The sequence below is a fragment of the Fusarium falciforme genome, chromosome 11 (genome assembly GCF_026873545.1).
Source record: "Fusarium falciforme chromosome 11, complete sequence".
NCBI lineage: Eukaryota > Fungi > Ascomycota > Sordariomycetes > Hypocreales > Nectriaceae > Fusarium > Fusarium falciforme.
In genome coordinates this window covers 864593-884237 of record NC_070554.1, presented here as the reverse complement: position 1 = coordinate 884237, position 19645 = coordinate 864593, and the positions used below count along the sequence as shown (strand labels likewise).

Sequence of the window (19645 nt, the reverse complement as noted above, 5' to 3'; positions counted from 1 at the left end):
ACGCCACGACTTCGGGACCGGGTCAGGATGTCCAGCAAGCGACCATTGCTGTCCGATCTTGTCCGCGACTCCAAGATAAACACTGAGTTCCTAGAATCTTGCATTCAGCATGTCTTCCATGAGGCGGGGCGGTCACTGAAACAGCGCCTGGTCCGGAGAGAAGAGCGCTGGGTCAGGCAGAGATATCTCGGCCAAGGCGCTTACGGGACTGTTTATCTAGAAAAGAGGGAAGATGGTGGCACTGGAGAGTTACGAGCGGTGAAAGAGCTCAAGAAGTCGGTTGTACCAGGGCATGAATTGGACTATGCTAGGGAACTCGAAGCTATCATGAAGTTCTCACATCCACGGGTTTGTGTTGTCTCGACGCTTTGGGTTTGGGCTGGTGACTGATAGTCGAGCAGTACAGGCACTGCTTTGTGAGCTCGCGTGGCTGGTATGAGCATCAAGAGTCCGTTTTTATCACGATGGAATTCCTCGAACTCGGCGATCTTCAGCGCTACCTCACACGACCGCTGCCAGAGTCCCAAGGGCAAGAAATTACGAAGCAAACCCTCGAAGGCTTGAGTTTCATGCACGATAATGGCTTCATTCACCGCGATCTGAAGCCCGCAGTAAGCCAAAACGGAGTCTCTATATATGAATATGGGACGGCTAACTCAACTTCAGAATATCATGGTTGTCACCAAAGGTCCAAACTGGTTCGTCAAAATCGCAGATTTCGGCATCAGCAGGCGCCGGCATCAAGACGTTACCACTCTCCTTACATCAAAACGCGGCACACTGGGATTTGCGGTCCCAGAAGCTCTCGGCGTCGAGTCAGACGTCACCTACTCGTTCCCAGTCGACATGTGGTCGTTGGGCGCGGTTGCGTACAGGATACTCACCAACGCCTCTGCCTTTTCTTGTCTGTCCAACATGTTTCGTTATGCCTCGGGCATGTTGGAGTTCCCGGAAGAGAAGCTCAAGTTTCACAATGTCTCAGAACTTGGACGCAACTTTATCATCAAGCTCATGCAGCCGGTTCCTGAGGATCGATTATCCGCGGCGCAGGCGATGCTTCACCCGTGGTTCACTACACCACTTCTCCCTACGGTTGAAGATGCATCAGATATGTGAGATATTTCAACTTGCAGAAAATCCATATGGGTCATTTGCTAATGTCACAGGTCCGATTCCACTACAGATGAGGAGGAACGTGACATCACAGACGCATCGATGCCTTCAAAAGCATGGAGTAGTGATGAACACGCCACGATACGAACTCCTGTTTCCCTCACGACTAAACAATATCGCCAAGTCTCGGATCCTACTATGGCTTCAAAGGCGCGGTCTCCTGATAATACAACGGTGATGTCAGCGCATCGCACTGACTGCCCTATCTCCGAGTCTAACTACGAGGCGCCATCAGTCGAAGACTGCGCAGACGACAACCATGAGAGTGATCCACTTCCAAAGCTTCCGGGTGATTCGAAATGGGTTCTAGATCTAGAAGATGATCTCGACGACGACAACAGCTCTGAAGGAAGCGCGACACAAAGCGGGCAAGACAGTACAGAGGACAGCATACCACAGACAATTCCCTTAAATCAAGCTCGACCTATCGATACTGAGGAGAGTTCCGAGACAGATTGTACGGACAAGGAATCAGAATACGAGAGCGACACCGACTCAGGCGCCGAGAGAGAAGATACTGCGACGCCCCCACATCCTGTGGACGACGCCCCAAAGTGAGTGTTGTTCATGCCTACTTCAATATCTTCTTGTGATTATTTAACAAAAAGCAGAGAATCGGTCAAGACGGCTGTCATGGTCGAGTGCCAAAGTTGTGGCCTTTCCTACGAGTGGAAGGGCAGAAATATTCAACGTCTCCCATGCCAGCACTACATGTGCCATGTCTGTCTCTTACAGTACCTCGCTCTATCGCTCATATCACCCAAGTACATGTCAGCCCGATGCTGTGACAGCCCCAAAGGAGAAATCAAAGGAGAATCCTTTGGAAACATTGTCGTTGACCCGCGCATCAACACCGCCTGGAAGAAGTATGAGCTGCTCAAAGACCACGACGACTGGAGATGCCCTCGGGGACATCCGCCAAAGGGCGGCTCACTCACCATCACTGTTGGATCACGAAACTCGCCTCCAATATGGAAGGAAGTGGTCAATTGCTCGGGCTGTCTGACCCAAACACGACTCATCGACGGTAGTGTCAAGGAGTTGCGACCAACTTCATTCTGCCTTCTATGCCTCAAGGAACTTTCAGGGAATGTATGCAACCAATGCGAGCAGAATTCGGCCGTGTGGCCGTTTATCACACGTATGCAGGAGAGAATTGATGCGCCCGCATCCTGGCTGTCATCTGTTCTCAGATTTGCTTGTCGTGACAGGCTTACGATCAGGAACGGGAGCTGTCAGCTACAGTTCCAGACCTTGGCACAGTTGAAAGGAATATCGTCCCCCGATGAGGGACAGTCTGAGTCCGAGGCTGAAAACACAAAGTCTGACGTTAACAACGACCCCGCCAACACACAGAAGCCGGAGTCCCAGATGCCGTCTCCAGGCACCGGAGTTGTTCCCCCCGAGCAATCAGACTCTTCTACTGCACGCACATCTCACTCGGACGTCGGTGGTGAGACGGGTTCGCGCAGATCGCGCTCAAAACGCAAGCAGAGCAGCCATGGTCGCCACCAATCTCCTAAACCAACACGTGCTAGGACTCTGTGGGAAAAGATTACACCCCAAGTATTTCATAGCCAACCAAAGAAGAAGAAGAAAAGGTGAAAGATACTACTCCTAGATGGGCTAGCTCCGACCAAGAAGAAAGATGACCCCAGAGGTTACGAGTTGTGCAAGGAGAGCGGCCCCGCAGTCTTCCGCGCGGCATTGCGTTGTACCTACGTTCAGGTAGTTAAGGATGCTCACAGAATTCATAAAAGAATCGAGGAAGAGGAAGGCAATAATACAACTGAGCTTTGAGACACGACTATTTAAACTTGACTTGCGGCCTTGATTGGTTTCAAGTCTAGGCTAAAGTCAATGAGGCCGTGAAAGTAGCGACCCGCGATAGCCAGTCCATCGATTGCGTTTCGTCTTATTATACCATACAACTTATCCAAACCGCCCATGAAGAGTTTTAAGCAAGTAAGCACCGATGACTGCCAAACCACCAAAGAGAATCAAGACTTGGTACCCGTACTTGTAATGGGGAGCGTCGTAGGTTGGGAAGAGAACCACTGCGAGTAACACATTAGTTCCTGGTTTACGTAGTTCTGGGTAGTTAGGCTGTACTCACAGGGCAGCCATGTCGAGAAACTGTAGGTAAAGATATTGCCGGTTGCAACCAAGAGCTGACGAAGGTTGGGATCACCAGCGTTTAGATGATGACCCCATGACTAGGAGACGCATTGTTAGCGCTTGGTGGGAGAAACCTGAGATAGTTGGGTAATCTTACAATCATGATAGGCTGGGCTGCACTTCCAACGTACGATAAGAAGTATGCGAACAGTCTTGCGCCGTTGGGGATGTACCAGACAGCAAGCAGGATGTTAGACACGGCAACAGCCAATTGAATGATGACAGACGTTGTCAGACGAGCTTGCGTTGCATCAACAATTCCACCAGCTAAGAAAGCGGCTACAACGCTGATAGCGTTACCAGCCGTCGGCAGCACGTTTGTCTGCACAACGCTATAGCCCTCTGCTTTGAGGTAGAGGTTGAAGTAGCCAGTACCGCTGCCTGCCTGAGCGACCATTCTGTAATTATCAGCCTCTGGATCACCCTTCGAGACGGCTGGACTTACAAATATGGCAAGATAAATACCCAGAGTCTCCAGTTGGAAAAGACTCCTTTGATGGCTTGCAAGGTCAACGGTTGAGGAGCAACACGGCCGTTGCTTTCAGCCCGCTGGATTCCATATTCTCTATCCTGTTGTCGGTTAGTCTTGAAGCCTAGCAGAAGACAGTAAGATCCAACGTACATCTTTTGTCCAGTAAAATGCGCGGGTGGTATGTGGAAGATCTGGGATCGCAAAGAAGCCCCAGATGGCAATTGGAATTGAGATGATTCTAAGCGCATCACCTGTTAGCTACCATGATTTCAGGGAGAGAATCTCGGATCATACCCATCAAAAATGAACAACCACTGCCAGCCAGCGAGGCCGTGACGTCCTCCAAGGCCCTTGTAAAGAGCTGCCTGCAAGTAGCCGCTAAACATGGACGCAATACCACTTGTCTGCTCGAAGATTGCCATCCTCTTGGTCAACTCTCGGGGTCCATACCAGCCACCGAGCAATGCAGCATATCCGGGAAAGGCGCAGGCTTCAAGCAAGCCAACGAAGAATCTGAGTGCGTAAAGCTGCAGAGTGATTTGTTAGTCCGGATTCTATATAGAGGGATGACCGCAGCACCTTACCGTCTCGACGTTCTTGGCAGATGCCATAGCCATCACGAGAACCGACCATAGAACCTCACAAAGAGGAATCCAGATGGACGGCCTAACATACTTGAGCTGCACCATCTGGGTTGGCACAGTACCGATCAAGTACCCAATGTTGAAGTAGCTGTTAAGCCAGTTACGCTCGTTTCCGTATAAACCGAGCTAGAGGAAGTGTGTTAACGGAGGATTCTTTCCGCTATTAAGTGAACCTACGTCTTCTTTCATCCCACTGACGAATGCATTGCCTGAACATGGTAAGCGATAACCCAAATACCATAAACCGACATGTGCATACTGATATTCGTCTGGTCAAGGTATTTGATGAAGTAGCCGAGACAGATATAAGAACTGCAGCTATTAACAAGCTGCCTGGAGCGAAGTAAGGGTAAATCTTACAAGAGAAATGTGTCCAGTTTCTGGATGTACCGCCTGTCTCGAGGATCTCCATCAACGGAGTCCCAGAAGAAACCCACCAGTCGCCGCCATAGAGGTCGCTTCGCAGCTATGCGTTCGCTAACGTTTGTCGATATCGGGACTGCAACATCTTCATCGGTCGAAGATGAAGAGTTGCCAACAACAACTACAGCTGGTTCTTTGAGAGTAGACATGGCCAAAAACACTTGGTGGAAGCAAGCTGTACTGGTTGGATATCAAGTCGGGCATTCTCCGATATTCGCCGTCCTCTCTTTGTATTATCTGACGTTGCACCGCGTTATCTTCAGATGGAGTCGCCATAAGCTTGATATATGGCGATTCAGTAAACTATGCGAAGCGGTTAACTGCACCCGATACCCTATCTTACAAGGGACGAATGAGAAGGGACGAAATAAAGTTCGCCATCGCGGGAATTATGACGAGAAACCGGGGATAAAGGCGAGGTCGGGGTAGACGCGACACTCGGAGACGTCACATCAACCTCCTAGGGGATGTCGCAATGCCTTCGCGACGTCGCTAATGGCTCAGGGTGCATTTCTCCTCGGAGTAATGGCGATCCCCCGCTTCATATTACCAAGCATGGACATTCCGAGAATCGGAGTCATGTTGATAAATGCTAGGCATGAGACGTGGGAATAATCTGAGGCGATCAAGCAAATAACGTCACACAATCCTTGACTCTATCACTGAGAACCATGTCTACTCAGACCGCGACTACGACTACATCCCAGCCTTCAGAGACTGTGTCTCAGCTGAGGTTTGATACTTCAATCAACTACAAGGAGAATGAGGTTGGTAGCTGTCCTCTACTCTAGCATATCAATATTGACGTAACTCAGTACAAATATTCCCACTATCTCCCACATTTCAAACCAGGCTTGCAACCACCCCTGGAAGAGTTCAAGCATACCGACCCAGGCCTCCGTGCCGATCCTGCCAAAGCTGCCCTGCTGAATGCCCCAGGGTCCTCGTTCCAGGAGATCACGCCAGCTGTGGGCACCGAGATTCACGGCCTTCAACTCAGCTCGCTTGACTCGAAGCAAAAGGATGAACTCGCTCTTCTGGTAGCTGAACGCGGAGTTCTTGTCTTTCGTGGACAGGATTTTGCAGACATTGGCTTTGAAAAACAGAAAGAGTTTGGTGCTCACTTTGGCAAGCTGCATGTTCATCAGCATGGAGGTCATGTCAAGGACCACCCCGAGCTGTTGCCAGTCTACCGAGACTTTATGTACGTGTTTAGAAATCTCACCATAATACCTTGTGCTGATATTAACGACGCTTCTAGGGCTGGTGCGGTAGACAATGAGATCAAGAACAATGTCAGCAGCATCAAGTGGCACACCGACATGTCTTATGAGATGTGAGTTGAATATTCGCAGCATCCTTCTCTTTGGCCGGTACTCACTATCCTAAGAAACGGTATGGGAACGACAATCTTCTTGGCTCTCGATACGCCCCAATCGGGAGGCGATACGCTCTATCTCTCAACAGTGGCCGCATACAATGCACTATCGCCGTTGTATCGTGAGAAGCTCCACGGCCTCGAAGCAACACACTCTGGGTTTAATCAGGCCAGAGTTGCTGATCACAAGGAGCGATACATCCGTGAGCCCATTGAGACTATTCACCCCGTCGTTAGAACGCATCCCGTGACCAAGTCCAAGTCTTTGTACGTTAACCGCCTGTACACAAGACGCATTCAAGGCTTGAAGGAAGAAGAAAGCGGTAAGTAGTACACATTTTCCTTTTAAATGCAATGGAAAATACTAATCTGCTTACAGCAAACATTCTTAACTTCCTTTATGACCACATTGAACATGGCCAAGACTGGCACATTCGAGTGCACTGGACGCCTGGCACAGTTGTTGTCTATGACAATCGAATCACCCAACAGTAAGACTACTTCAACATCCTAGATCTACATGCCAATATTTACACTATGTAGCTCCGCCCTCCGCGATTTCCAGGTTAAGGAGGGTCAGACCCGACGGCACATGTTGCGCATCACACCCCAAGCTGAGAGGCCATACTTTGACCCCAACGCCTAGAAGGGTCACCCATCAACTCAGTGAACACCACACTTCGTCTCTGATCCTGATAGGTGTCTCAAACCATATGATCACTTGACACATATGGTAATGAGAAAATGCTAGATAATCGGCCTGCTACGGCACTCATTCGTTTAACAATGAATTGTTTGAGGCTTCGCTTGTAGTAAAAATGATTGACCTTGCCCCATAAAAAATAGTGTGTTCTTTGATACTGTGCCTGATAACTCCTGTTGGAGACGTTACATACCCATACTGATTGACTTAATATGCCCGTGTAGATTCAGTTTCGTAAAAGCAAGCCCAGTAGTACGCTCCAACGCATGACACCCCCCAAAGCGTCTCCTCCCTGTTATAAATATGCTATTACTTGTTTGCGCGGCTCAGCACCTCCTCTGCCTTGTCAAGCCCAGCCAGCCTTTTTGCAACCCCGTCCAACCATCCAAAGGGCAAGAAACTGCCAAACCAAACTAACCAAGTCATCTCACCGCGCCAGATGACAGGCGGCGGGTTCTTCTTCAGCAAATCGCGCACAACAGCGTCTGCCCAATCCTGTGACTCCAGACCCTGTCCTTCGTACCCTTCTTGGCGCATGGCTGCTTCCAGAATGTCCCTGGCGGGCTCATAAATAGAATCCTTTGGCAGGATAGGTGGCTTCCTCAGTAGCGCATTCTGGACCAAGTTGCTCTTGACGATGCCCGTTCTGAGGTCCACGACTTTGATTCCAAATGGCTTAAGTTCTAGGCGCAATGTGTCGGACAGCATGACCAAAGCAGCTTTTGACGAGTTGTAGACAGCCTGGAAAGGTACTGTGGCAACAGCGCCAAGGGATGTTTGATTCACCACCATGCCATTGGATGATTTAAGTAGCAAGGGCAGAAAAGCCTGTGTCACGGCAATATGAGACCATACATTGAGATCGTAGATCTTCTTTGCTGCAGCGATATCAATGTCGACAACCGGCATGATGTATTGGGTGCCGGCGTTATTGACGAGGATGTCGAGGGCGGGAACTTGTTTGACGCATTCGGCGATAGAGGTTTCTGATTGAACGTCCAAAGTGAGGGTCCTGATTCCGAGAGATACCAAGCGCTTCATTTTGGCAGGGTCTCGAGTGGTTGCGTAGACGTTTAGGCCAGCTTTGTGGAAGGCGACTGCGAGAGCAGCGCCTATTCCACCATCTGAGCAGCCGGTTATAAGAACCGACTGCTTGGCGCTCGAATCCGCAGAAGCCATTGCCGATGAAGGATGCTGATGTTCTTCACCAATGAAGATTGGTAATGTTGGGAGCAAATTTATGTCGGCGGATGTTTATCGACTTTCGAACCAACTGGGAAAACAAACGAAGAAGTGAATCGACATAAATTTCAATCCGAACTCTTGGCCTCTTAAATAGCACACACCAAATGCCAAGTCGCACCGTGGTTCCATATCGGGTGAACAATCCTACCGGGTCGGCGCAGAAACCCGCCGTTTTGGGGTCCGGAACCCGTCTGCCCTGGAAGCCGAGTGGCTGATCAAGCCGGGATGAATCTTATGATCCCAAGCGGTTAGCCGACGGAAATGAGTGGCTCACCCAGATAATACGATATGGATCTTTGGTCTTGGGTAGCGAAGCTGACTGCTTGGCTCGCGACTTGGCTCTAGTAATCCACTGGTCAGCCAATACGGATGGGTCCAAGGTCAACAGGCATAACCTTGTTATAGCATAAGCCCAGGCATGTATGGCATTTGTTTTGCCAACAATGTTAAAACCATGTTTGCTACTATTTTGATCATTAGTTAGTCTTATCAGAGGGATAATCTCTCGATCAACATTACTATCGACAGCGGGCGATAGACAGAGACAATGATTGGAGCAACACCACCAACTTCACGTGATGCAGCAATGGTGACATCGACATCCATCATGACGAATACAAATGCATATTATCTAATATTGAGAAACGTTGGCCAATTTCTAATCTTTCATCCTTGCAAGAGAGTTATCTTGGAATTCTGCGTCTGTAAATATCTTCACTTTTCAGAGCAAAATGAGTGATTACAACAACATCAAGTCGGTCGCGATTATCGGTGCCGGAGCCGCTGGTATTATTGTCGTACGATCTATCCCATGTCCTCAAACCTAATCATGTTACTACAGGGGCCATCACGGCGGCAGCTTTCAAAGCCGAAGACTACTATGACCGCATACGTGTGTTTGAGAGAAGGGAAACGCCTGGTGGAACCTGGTAACTCAAGCTCTATCTTTAGAAAGAGGAGGTTCTTTGTTGATACGGATGATAGGATATACGACCCCAATCCATCGATCCCTCCGATTCAGCCGGGAGGCCTGCCCGCAGACATAGATAAGCCTCTGGACATCCCAACGAATCTTCCAACGACAGCACCTCCAAGCCAGCAAGAGAGATATTCCCACACGCCGATTTACGATAATCTCACGTAAGTTGAACTACCCACTCTCCAGATGATATCATTGACAGAGTAAAGGACCAATGTCCCCGATATCGCCATGTCATTTTCTGACCTTCGATTCTCCTATGGGCCATTTGTTCCACATTACGTCCCTCGCCAGTACATCGAGAATTATTTCTCGCTCCACAAGACTGACGAGTTCCTTTCACTCAACACCACGGTGGAGGATGTATCTCAGCTACCGCTTTCGCCAGGTGCAAGCTTCAAGAGGTGGAGGCTGACTCTCCGAAAGTATGAGCCCTTGAGAGGGGTCGACGTTTGGTGGGAAGAGGAATTTGACGCCGTCATTATTGCCAATGGCCATTATTCAATTCCCTGGGTGCGGAAATCTGTATGGCCTATGTTTTTGTTGCTTACTGACTGATCCAGGTGCCGGTTGTTGATGGCCTCGAAGCATACATGGAAAAGTTCCCTGGCCGTGTCGTGCACTCCAAGTTCTACCGTTCGCCGCACCTCTACACCAACAAAAAAGTCCTCATCATCGGAAATTCGACCTCGGGACACGATGTTACAGTTGATCTGCTACAAGCCGTCCATCTCCCCGTCTATCAGTCGAGAAGATCAAAATCGAGATGGGACGGTGATGAAGCTCCTCCTGGAGTTGAATGGAAGCCAATCATCAAAGAGTATCGTCTAGACGGTACAATTGTGTTTGAAGACGACACTACCTTGAGCGATATTGACCAAATCATTTACTGCACCGGCTATAGACCCTCCTATCCTTGGTGGAATAGCAAGGTCAACGGTCGCCCGCTGTTTGACTACAAAGCAAACAAACTGATCAAGACATACTGGCACACGTTCTTCCAAGACTTCTCGAATCTTGCACTGGTGGGACTCCCACGGGTTCTAACGTTTAGAAGTTTCGAGTACCAAGCAGTCGCCCTAGCAAGACTCTACTCTGGTAGAAATGCCATCCCACTACCTCCGCTAGAGGAGCAACAAAAGTGGGAAAGGGAGAGAGAAGAGAAGGTCAAAGTTGAGAGACGCAAATTTCACGAGATCAGGTGGGAGAGGGGGGAGACCCAGGAATGGCTGAATGGGTTCTTCCAGATTGCAGGCATTGGAAGATTTACGGGTGAAGGCAGAATACCCCCGGCCTTGACAAAGGAGCTCGTCTGGGCTATTGAGCATCTTAAGAAGTATCCAGAGCCAGGAAAGGGTAGAGAGAAGAAGGAGACCGAGGCTGGGGATCTGGGCGCTGACGAGTGGGTGTTGGTTGAGGAGCCGGTCAAAGACCTGCTTGCGTTCATATGACCAGGTCTCCATACCTTTCTTAGAGTAGTAACACCATTTGATTTGTCTTGATTTGAAGTTTCCATATTATAAGTGCTTTGCCCTTTTATTCTTGGCTATCTAAATCTCAAATGAATACTCGCAACTTGACGACTGTGAGAAGGCCTATTTTCCACTATCGACTCGGCGCTCTTGCACAGGCAGATATCTAACCACTTTCTCAAGAATCACGGCTTGTCATTCTGCCTTCGCACGTTAACCGACAGTCAAAGTTTGACCCTCTCAGCATGTAAAGAGGATGCCCCCGTAGTCTTCGGGGGAGGTGGAGGCTGGATAACGAGAATATGATGCCGCTTGACCGCTCGTGCACCCTCCGATCGTTGTTGCGGCCGAAAAACAGAGCGTCTCTCGTCTTTCCAAATATCACTGCCGGCTTCAAGTCGATTCGACTAAGCTGCGAACCTGTTGGCATGGTAGAGGGGACGTCGCCGTCCGAAGTGTGGTGATTTGTCGTGCCATACCAGGCCTCACGCAGCTCTAGAGCCCTGGTGTTTTTTTCCCAATAGAGTTTCAAAGTCTCCAAGAAGCAGCTAGCTTTCTTATGAAACTTGAAGGCTGGCGGTATCCCTTGCCCCATTCCATCAGCACATTCCAACAACGCCGGCAATCGTACATCATCCAGGTCCACCACCAGGATGTCGGATCCTTCATAGAGAGGGTTTGGAGGTAGTAGCTCGGGTTGAAGATTGCTCAAGTCAGGGTAAGTTAGTCCCCTAGCTGGGTGATCGTAGGCGATGGCTGAAAGGCCAACGTAGATGGCCTGGATTGGTGTTGAAGTTGGCTCATCTAGAAGCGAGTATTGAAGGCATCGCAAACCCTCCACTGTGGGCCAGAGACAAACCAATGCCTTGATATCAATAGGCAATGAACGTGCTCGAGAGTATGAGGCTGTGGTCAGTGGCAGATATACTGCCCTCGGACGGCGATCGATCCATACTAGGCTCTCAAGGGCTGGATCTTCTGTGGGATTGCGGGTGAAGCGCCCGTTGTCGAGAGCCACACTGCGAGACTCGCGGCAGATGGATAAAAGCGTCAAAGGAGGGTTGTTCGTCCAGACTTGACCAAATTCTGACGCGTTCTTCTCGTAGGTGCTAGGCCCGATCTTAAGAACGCGACAAGGGGGGAGCAACAGCTCCCAGATGCGGAGACGCAGCTCCAACGGAAGGCGAGGGAAACATTTAAAGACAGGCGTATTTGAGTTTCCCATGGCAAAATGAGAATTGGCCGATGAAGCAACATGCAAGAGTGTTCAAAGATGATGTCAGTTGATGAACAGGTGCAGGATTTGACCTCTCTAGGCAGCCATCCATGGGTGAAGCTCAGACGATGCTTCGGACCCTGTTTATTCCGAACTCAGGCGTCACTTACACCCAATTCAATCTTGACTTGTTCAACACAATTCATCAAAGAACCCGCATCATCTTTAATTCATCAAATATTAGATCTTCTATCATATTTCCCATTAACCATGTCTTCAACAAGCGGCGAGAGTCTCGACGGTGACGAGTTCCACCCCATTCACTGGGATGCCGAGGCCAATCGCCCCGTCGTCGACGGCAAATACAACGACCCAAAGACCGAGGAGCTTCGTACATCTACCGGGACCGTCTACACGGGTACTCCTTCGGTCGACATAATCATCATGAACCTTCACGAAGACTCAAACGAGGGGATCTACCGCGCGACACGGCCTTTCCCCGTGGAAAAGCTCTTGTTCCATATGATGCGAATAGTTCATGAGCGAGAGCTGCAAATCGACTCGGTCAACGCAACGGCTTATGCTATTCGCATTATTCTAGCGCATGAGCTTAAGAAGGAAGAGTTCATAGAGGCGGCTCATGCCATGTTGAATGCGATATGGGACGATCGGTAAAAAAAAAAAGAGGCTGTCATGTAAATTTTTGTATCATCTCATTCGATCAATCAATCATGATATATCGACAGAGTATCCGTCGTGTTCTTGTAATCCACACCGCACTTATCCGAGAACCCAGTAAACATGTCCACCCTGTCTTGCACATAGTCCTCAAAACCCTTCCTCGAGCAGCTCGTGCCTGGTCCGTCAACACAGTCTGGCAGAGGTTGAGGTGCGCTGTTCACTAGCACGCGGTAATACTCTCCGTCGTCGTATCCGTAGCTGCCCGTACAGTTCAATCGCTCAATAGCAATGTTGCTGAGGAAAGGCAAGACATGAGAACTCTTCCAGGCTCGTCGGTAGTTGATCCGGCTCAGCGGCATCGTGTCGTTGATCTGGGACGGACCTCCAAACTGAGAGTTGTTGAACAGGCCCATTGCGACCAACACCATGGGAGGCAGCTCACGGTGAGTAAAGCTAACATACAGGTCCTGGTCATCTGACTCCTTGTTGAGGAGAATATCGGCAGTCGCATTAAACCATGGAAGGCCGACGTAGCCCGAGACTTGGTTGCCATAACCAACGTTGTAGTGGTATCGAACATCTTCGGAGTACTCCCAGCCAAGCCAGTCATCGGGCGAGAAGAGCTCCAGGTTGCAGAAGGGAGACTTTCCGTGAATGACAGTCTCGTATCCACACAACTGTTGCATTCCAAAGACATCGTTGACGGTAAAGTTAAAATCCGGAGCCAGGTCGTTTAGCCGTGCAATGATTGGCTTCGCGTACTTCTCCTGGTACACGGATGCCTCGTCGCTACCAGCAGATGATGAGTAGGCAGGGCAGGCGCTATAGGGCGTCAAGCTATCTGCCCCAGACTCTTCAGACTCGTAAATGCTCTCAACCTTGATGGTCTGGTTGTCCATCTCGAGTCCGCGAACGAATGACTGAGCAGACTTGAGGGTTCTCTCGGCGGAAGAAGTCCATACTCGCTTCGGGAGCCTCAACTTGGGATACCGAAACTCGAGATCAACACCCAGTTGCGTTGCTTCCAATCTGCCCACTCGGGTCAAAAGCTCGGCCTCGGCATCCGAGAATGGGGCGGACCAGTCGGCCAAGAAGTTGAGGTAGGGAATCTTGCTCCAATCGATCTTGGTGTGGTTCTCCAGCTTCTCGACAAACGGTTCAATGTACTCTTCATAGTCAAAGTCGTTGGCGTAGATTGCTGCGTGTCGCACGAGGTAGGCGGCACGCTCTGGTTTGCAGCCCTGGGGAGCGTCGGGGGAGGCTGGGGGGTCTTGGGGCTCGAAGTAAGGTGAAATTCCGCCGAGATGCTCAAGGGGATTGAAGCTGTAGGTGGAATAGAGAGTGGAAGCCGCAGTTTGTGTGACCAATGGCAGAAATTGGAGGAGCCGGCGGCTCGAGGGGCCTTGGTGTTGAGGCATTGCGACCACGGTGAGATGGATGGATGGAAGCTACGGGGAGAGTGTCTATTCTGACTCCAGAGACTTCATTTAAACTAGTTATTTACTTTCGCGAAATCAACCGTATGAGATCATTGGCAATAAAGTCAAGAAACGTGGTGTTGGCTCAAGGCTAATTCCCCGTATCCTTGACGTCACCTCCCACGACAAACCAAGATCACTTTCTCCACAATGCAACCCCCAAAACCGGTCTGTGTTCCTGAAAAGTTGGAGACAAATAACATGATTGGAACGGAGATTTGCGGCGCCACCTTGGACGTGTTATTCCCGCCTTTTGTGTCAATGCCACGCGGGCCGTTTTAGCCGGTCAGTACGCTTGGCGTCTTCGATCATCGATCGTTGGATCGGACGTCAGGTTGTTGGGTGCGTGGATAATATGGGACATGATTGAATCAGCTAATATCGTACTATGAGATGATGCGTGCCAATTCCTTCTACATGAAACAATCGAGGTTAATGTATCTTCCTGTCTCCGTCTCCCGTGATCCAGAGAATCACATTCCCTAGATCATCAGTACATCTTCTCGCTCCGTCAAGAACCCCCATAGCAGGCATCTCGCTGTTTCTCGTCCTTTACAACCTGATGCCAGTACTCCCAGTGCTGCCTCAGTTCAGGAAACCTCCTTACCTCGAGGGCCATCGTGTAAATCGCCATCAGCCAGCTCCGGGCCCGTTTCTCAACGTCGAGAGTGCGATCGTGCTAATGATCAACCATCTCCTCGGAAACCTCATCGGCCACGTCCAGGCAATGACCGGCCCATTTGCCGAGCACCATGAAACCGAGTAATTCAATCATCCGTCGCATGGTCTCAGTTGTTGGGTAATCCTGTTCATCCGCCCTAAAGTTCCATGCCCATCCCTCCATCTTTGGCTCTTTACCCCAGTCGGATACCTCCGTTCCTCGAGTCCAGCTCATAGTGAGCAGCCATAGGAGGAGTATGTCCAGAGTCAGTCACCTATGCCCAACGAATGTTGCTGTGGTACTGGTTCCATTTTTAACGGCCTCGAGGCCGACGTATTCTTTTGATGTATTGTCGCGCAGATAACAGCTGGAGCCATTTTTAGATGCGCGCACATCAAGACATGATTCTATATGTGGGTGGAGGTGCTCTGGGATGCCGCTCGATGGGATTTGATTCCAAAATTTTTCGATTAGGAGATGATTGTCGGGAGAAAGAGCCGTCTCAGAGCTGATGATTGCGTCCATGACCCAATCCCGTATCCATATTCGGTTCGCTCTTCGGTCAGATGAGGGACAATTTGCTTCTGGTACGACTTCTAGGAGAGCCTGCGGAAGATACGTAGGCCACCATGAAAGACAAATAATCGGCGTGCCTGCCCAAGAGACCCGCTTGTGGTTTAAACAGAGATGCTCGCGGATGACCCAAACGGTGTGGACCCAAGGTACTGGGAACAGAGAGCAACAGCGATTTGATCCATGATCTCAAGAGCGGACACAATGTCTCTCAGAATTTCTGGCGGAAGCTTCTTTAGAGGGGATTGCCGAGCTGAACTATATCGTCGAGTTCGCCAGACAAAGTCGCAGCCTGATTAACGGGGCTGTACAGTCTATCAAAGGCATCAAAGGTATTTCTACAAACGATAAAGAGATCCAGGGCGTCCATCCCAGATTTTTCAGGGCCCCATTTTGGAAATTTGAACTTCTGCTTCAACAGATGGGCCAGGATGTGCCGCTGTTCGTAGTCATCCTCGTCTGCCAGAGACTGGCCAGACGGTCACGCTTCTAATCCGCTCCAACAACGGTTCTGTGAGTGAGAAGCGAAAGTTATCGAGTTGGGATGGCTTACCATATCTTGTCGCTGCCGATGTTGCCTTGAGAAGAGGAGCGGGTGCTGGTTGTGGGTATGCGACTGAAGGATTCTCTCATCTGACGATTCAGCCGCCAAGTCTCACAAATGGCATGCAAGTAGGCCCTGGAGAACCCGTCATGGGGTTCCCGTTAATCATATAATTGTACGCAAGCACTCTATCAGGCGATACCTGTTAGTTGACATAGCACATCATGTGTTTCTAGCTACACGAAACCCATAGTCCAATACAAACCCGCTCGCCTCTCTGTCATTTACTCTCTAATGATGACCCTCAACCCCTGACTGCCTGGGTACTGACCAAAAGTCACATAATCCGAATAGATGGCCACATCCTCCTCCTTCGTCTTGTACAACTCCATGGTCGGGCCGCTCTGCTTATCCTTTGATGCATCATACACGTCGTACTTGCGAAAGATGCCGGCAACAAAAGTCTGCAGCTCTTGATACGCCAGATTGATGCCGATGCACTGTCTGGTTCCCTTTGAAAAGGCAAACTGGTAGGCGGCGAGGCCGGGGTTCTCGAGGTATCGGTCAGGGCGGAATTCCAGTGGGTTGGGGTACAGGTCGGGGTTGCGGTTGACCAGTGGTGCCGTCATTCCAACGCCTGTTCCGGCAGGTATAACAAAGGTTTGGCCGTCTGGACGCTGGTAGACGAGATCTTCGTCGGGGGCAACTCGATCTTGTCGGTGAGATGCTCCAGGATACAGACGAATAGCTTCTTGAATTAGGGCGTTGAGAAACGGTAACCCATTCAGCGTGGAAGGATCGGGGATTTCGTTCACGTCGGGCATGACTCTTTCAAGTTCAACTCTCAGTCGTGCCATGAGACTCGGGTCAGCGAGCAGATGGTATGTGATAGCGGCCAAGGTGGAAGCTGTTGTCTCTGACCCCGCAATGACCAAGACCATAGCCTCATCCGCAAGACGGGGTGTTTGCTTCTCGGAACTGGGAATGTCGCTATGGAGAATCTCGTGAAAGATGGTCTTGCCCTCTGGCAACTTGTCCGCCTGCTTTATCTGGTCAATCTCTGCATTCAAGTTCTAAGTAATCATTAGTATATGAAGCTGCAAGGGGGCTACTCACACTTACAATCATGAATGTCGCAAACACGCCAACTCGAGGGAGGAGGGTAGTCATAATCACGGGTGGCAGATTAGCCATCAGGTACGCCAACCAGAACGCATGAGTGCCCAGATGGCAGACCCGTTGCGGAGTGAAGACGTCAAAGAAGGCTGCGTTACAGTCTTCCATGTCAAGACACATCTCTCCATCTCCGAGAGCATAAGCTTGGATAACGTCCTTGGTAGCAGCTCTGTAAGCACTGTTCAACTTCACAGGTTGCCCGGCCTTAGCCCATCCTTCCATTCGGCGTAGCAGATTGAACAGAATGTCATTAATGACGGGAGACAGACGTCTCACGTTCTGGCTTGAAAAGAATGGGTTGAGAGCGGCGCGACGGCGACGGTGGAGATCGTGGTCCTTAGTTGCCAGGATAGAACCATCGGCTTGCATCGTCCCCAAGATGGTGCTATGTCGTTCCCGTCGGTGTTTGGGCGATTGCGAGTAGAGCTTCTCTATGAAGGCTGGGTCGTTGACGTGAATCGTGTCTGGACGGGTGCGTACAATCGGGCCATACTTGCGGTGCATCTCCTCTATGACCCAGATGTATTGACCACCGCTAACGAGGTCATAGTAGCCATTGTACCATGAGGTGACAGCTACCCGAAGTCAGTGTGATCCAAAAGTGGTGATGCAGGTGGTTTTTCTGACCAGCAATCTTGGGTCCTGGGAACTTGGCCAATGGGCTGAAATAGAGACGATAGACGCAAACCGCCACACCATAGGTCACGGCTGCGGCGACTGCAAGCACAAGATAGCCCATCTCAGCGCTGGTGTATCGCTAGAGTCTTGGGCACACAGTCAACTTCGTGTAGCTTGGTGGGCTCACGAAAGATGAGGTGAAAGCCAAGTATTGGAATTTACCAATTCTGACGAAATCAGTCGTTGGGCTTTGATCTCTGGGGATGGCGTCTTAGTGCTGACGGTCAGCGTATCAAGAGACCTGTTGATTCGTTGGATGCAGGGCTAACATAAAATTGGCTTGGTCATTATCTTAGTAGTGTTGGCTTCGTACGACTCGACGCCTATTCTTCAACTCGAGCAAACAAGCATGCAAGCTCGCTCTCATCAAACCAAGCTCTGTTCTTCTTCCAGGCATTCACAATAATGTCTCTTCCATGCCTCGCCACATCCTCAGCTTGAGCCGGAGTACCCCCAAGAGTGCCAAAGCTCAGGAGATGGACACCCACCTGCACAGCAAGCCTCCAAACAAAGTCCGTCGGTCTTGGCCCAAGTCCGTCGGAGTATCCCTGTACCACCCAGAGCGCCGCGTCCGTCTGCTGAGACAGCCACAGGGCATAAAGCTCCCCTATCATTTCTCCATGGTCAAGGTTCTCTGCACCAAGTTGCCCGTTCTCCCAGTCGACGACGAACAAGGAGATGTTGGTTTGAGAATCAAGAGGCGCGTCAGGAAGGAGAATGCTGCCAAGTTTGTGAGTAGTTGTCCCGGTCTGTGCACTGGATGCACTCACTTTTGGGGACAGAAGTCGCCGTGTATGGGTTTATCATCAGACTCAAGCAATGCCTGTAGCTTGGCCTGGTAAAATACGTCTCTCGCCTCGGACAAAATCTCGGGGAACTGATCAATTCGCTGCAACAACCAGTCATAATTGATCATGTGCTTAAGTGACTGCATCTGCTCATTGCTTCGAAGCGCAGGAAATGGCTTCGGTGGAGACTGAGCGCCCTCCATAGCCGTCCTTTGGACCATATGTTCGCTGGCGAGGTGGAACTTGGAGATGTACTCTGCCAGCGTCTTTCCGACATTACGGCATGGCACCTCAAGTTTCTTGAGAGTTGACCACGAGAAATGAGTTTGGATGTACGTCTTGAGATCAACAGTGTTTGGAAGATACTCTTGTATCTGAGTCTTGGTATCATCATCGTAGTAGAAACATCTCGGCGTTCTAACAGTGCAATTCGCTCCACCGAGCTGGTTCAGGTGTATTTCTACCGAGTTGAGCTCCATCAAGCACTCAGCTTCAACACGCTATATACTATTAGCGATATGTTGGATCCCAGTTCTATGAACCCACGCATCTATGTGTTGTGATCTCGTTCGTAGGATGTCTTGCCATGTAGGGCTCCCCGTGTTTGACCACAACTTCAGTCGTCCCATCTTCAAGAGGAGTCACGAGTTTGGCGTGGTAGGTAAAGTTGGCCTGGCCTCCGACCAACGGTTGGAGTGAAGATGCCGCGTAGCGAGTATTATTCAACCACGTAAACACCTTAAGACGGGTGTCATCGAATGTCTCTTGATGTGAGGACATGATGAATGAATGCGTAATTTTCAGTAAAATGAGTTTTACAAGCTTACATTCGGCTTCGGTAGGTCTGAGCAGTTTAATAGTCCAGATAATTCAGTTGCCTGGGATGCGTTGGCGTCATCAACCTGTTTTATCTTGGCTGCCTGGCGAAAGGGTCAACTAGACTGATGCCTATTATAAAAATGTGCCCTCTCAATTCAGTTGATTAAGTGGTCCCATCTCGATTCAGGGTCCTTCATGCAAAAGAAAACCGCAACCAATACAATGACGTCATCCAGGCAGAGGGAATGTGGTTCCACTGAGTGAAGCCATCACCAATCACCCGGCCCTGAGAACCGGATACTACAACATTATCCAAGACAGCCTACAAGCGTGAACTCAATAAAGCACCCTCAGATACTGGGAG

General features: G+C 50.0%; 7 protein-coding genes across 7 annotated transcripts; 3 read left to right on the top strand and 4 right to left on the bottom strand.

The window, feature by feature from the left end:
* Positions 1–27: 27 nt before the first annotated feature.
* NCS54_01319000 (Protein kinase domain-containing protein) lies at positions 28–2778 on the top strand (the record flags this gene model as incomplete). Its single annotated transcript, XM_053158396.1, has 5 exons — positions 28–348; positions 402–611; positions 667–1112; positions 1167–1727; positions 1785–2778. The coding sequence occupies 5 exons, from the start codon at positions 28–30 to the stop codon at positions 2776–2778; spliced, it is 2532 nt and encodes an 843-aa protein (XP_053014371.1).
* A 327-nt stretch (positions 2779–3105) lies between these two features.
* Positions 3106–5039, bottom strand: NCS54_01318900 (MFS domain-containing protein; the record flags this gene model as incomplete). The annotated part of the gene is made up of 10 exons (XM_053158395.1): positions 3106–3230; positions 3290–3389; positions 3449–3749; positions 3797–3921; positions 3974–4061; positions 4118–4350; positions 4408–4593; positions 4645–4676; positions 4727–4779; positions 4828–5039. 10 exons carry the CDS (start codon positions 5037–5039, stop codon positions 3106–3108), a joined length of 1455 nt encoding a protein of 484 aa, XP_053014370.1.
* A 522-nt stretch (positions 5040–5561) lies between these two features.
* On the top strand, positions 5562–6914 carry NCS54_01318800 (TauD domain-containing protein; the record flags this gene model as incomplete). The annotated part of the gene is made up of 6 exons (XM_053158394.1): positions 5562–5657; positions 5706–6094; positions 6152–6226; positions 6281–6591; positions 6648–6759; positions 6812–6914. 6 exons carry the CDS (start codon positions 5562–5564, stop codon positions 6912–6914), a joined length of 1086 nt encoding a protein of 361 aa, XP_053014369.1.
* A 366-nt stretch (positions 6915–7280) lies between these two features.
* On the bottom strand, positions 7281–8150 carry NCS54_01318700 (Hypothetical protein; the record flags this gene model as incomplete). The annotated part of the gene is made up of 1 exon (XM_053158393.1): positions 7281–8150. The coding sequence occupies one exon, from the start codon at positions 8148–8150 to the stop codon at positions 7281–7283; it is 870 nt and encodes a 289-aa protein (XP_053014368.1).
* A 797-nt stretch (positions 8151–8947) lies between these two features.
* On the top strand, positions 8948–10646 carry NCS54_01318600 (Hypothetical protein; the record flags this gene model as incomplete). Its single annotated transcript, XM_053158392.1, has 5 exons — positions 8948–9002; positions 9058–9145; positions 9201–9356; positions 9405–9708; positions 9759–10646. The coding sequence occupies 5 exons, from the start codon at positions 8948–8950 to the stop codon at positions 10644–10646; spliced, it is 1491 nt and encodes a 496-aa protein (XP_053014367.1).
* A 1962-nt stretch (positions 10647–12608) lies between these two features.
* NCS54_01318500 (Hypothetical protein) lies at positions 12609–13982 on the bottom strand (the record flags this gene model as incomplete). Its single annotated transcript, XM_053158391.1, has 1 exon — positions 12609–13982. One exon carries the CDS (start codon positions 13980–13982, stop codon positions 12609–12611), a length of 1374 nt encoding a protein of 457 aa, XP_053014366.1.
* Positions 13983–16104: 2122 nt separating this feature from the next.
* Positions 16105–19242, bottom strand: NCS54_01318400 (Hypothetical protein; the record flags this gene model as incomplete). Its single annotated transcript, XM_053158390.1, has 6 exons — positions 16105–16893; positions 16943–17571; positions 17624–17753; positions 18163–18394; positions 18445–18962; positions 19009–19242. The coding sequence occupies 6 exons, from the start codon at positions 19240–19242 to the stop codon at positions 16105–16107; spliced, it is 2532 nt and encodes an 843-aa protein (XP_053014365.1).
* Positions 19243–19645: the final 403 nt, after the last annotated feature.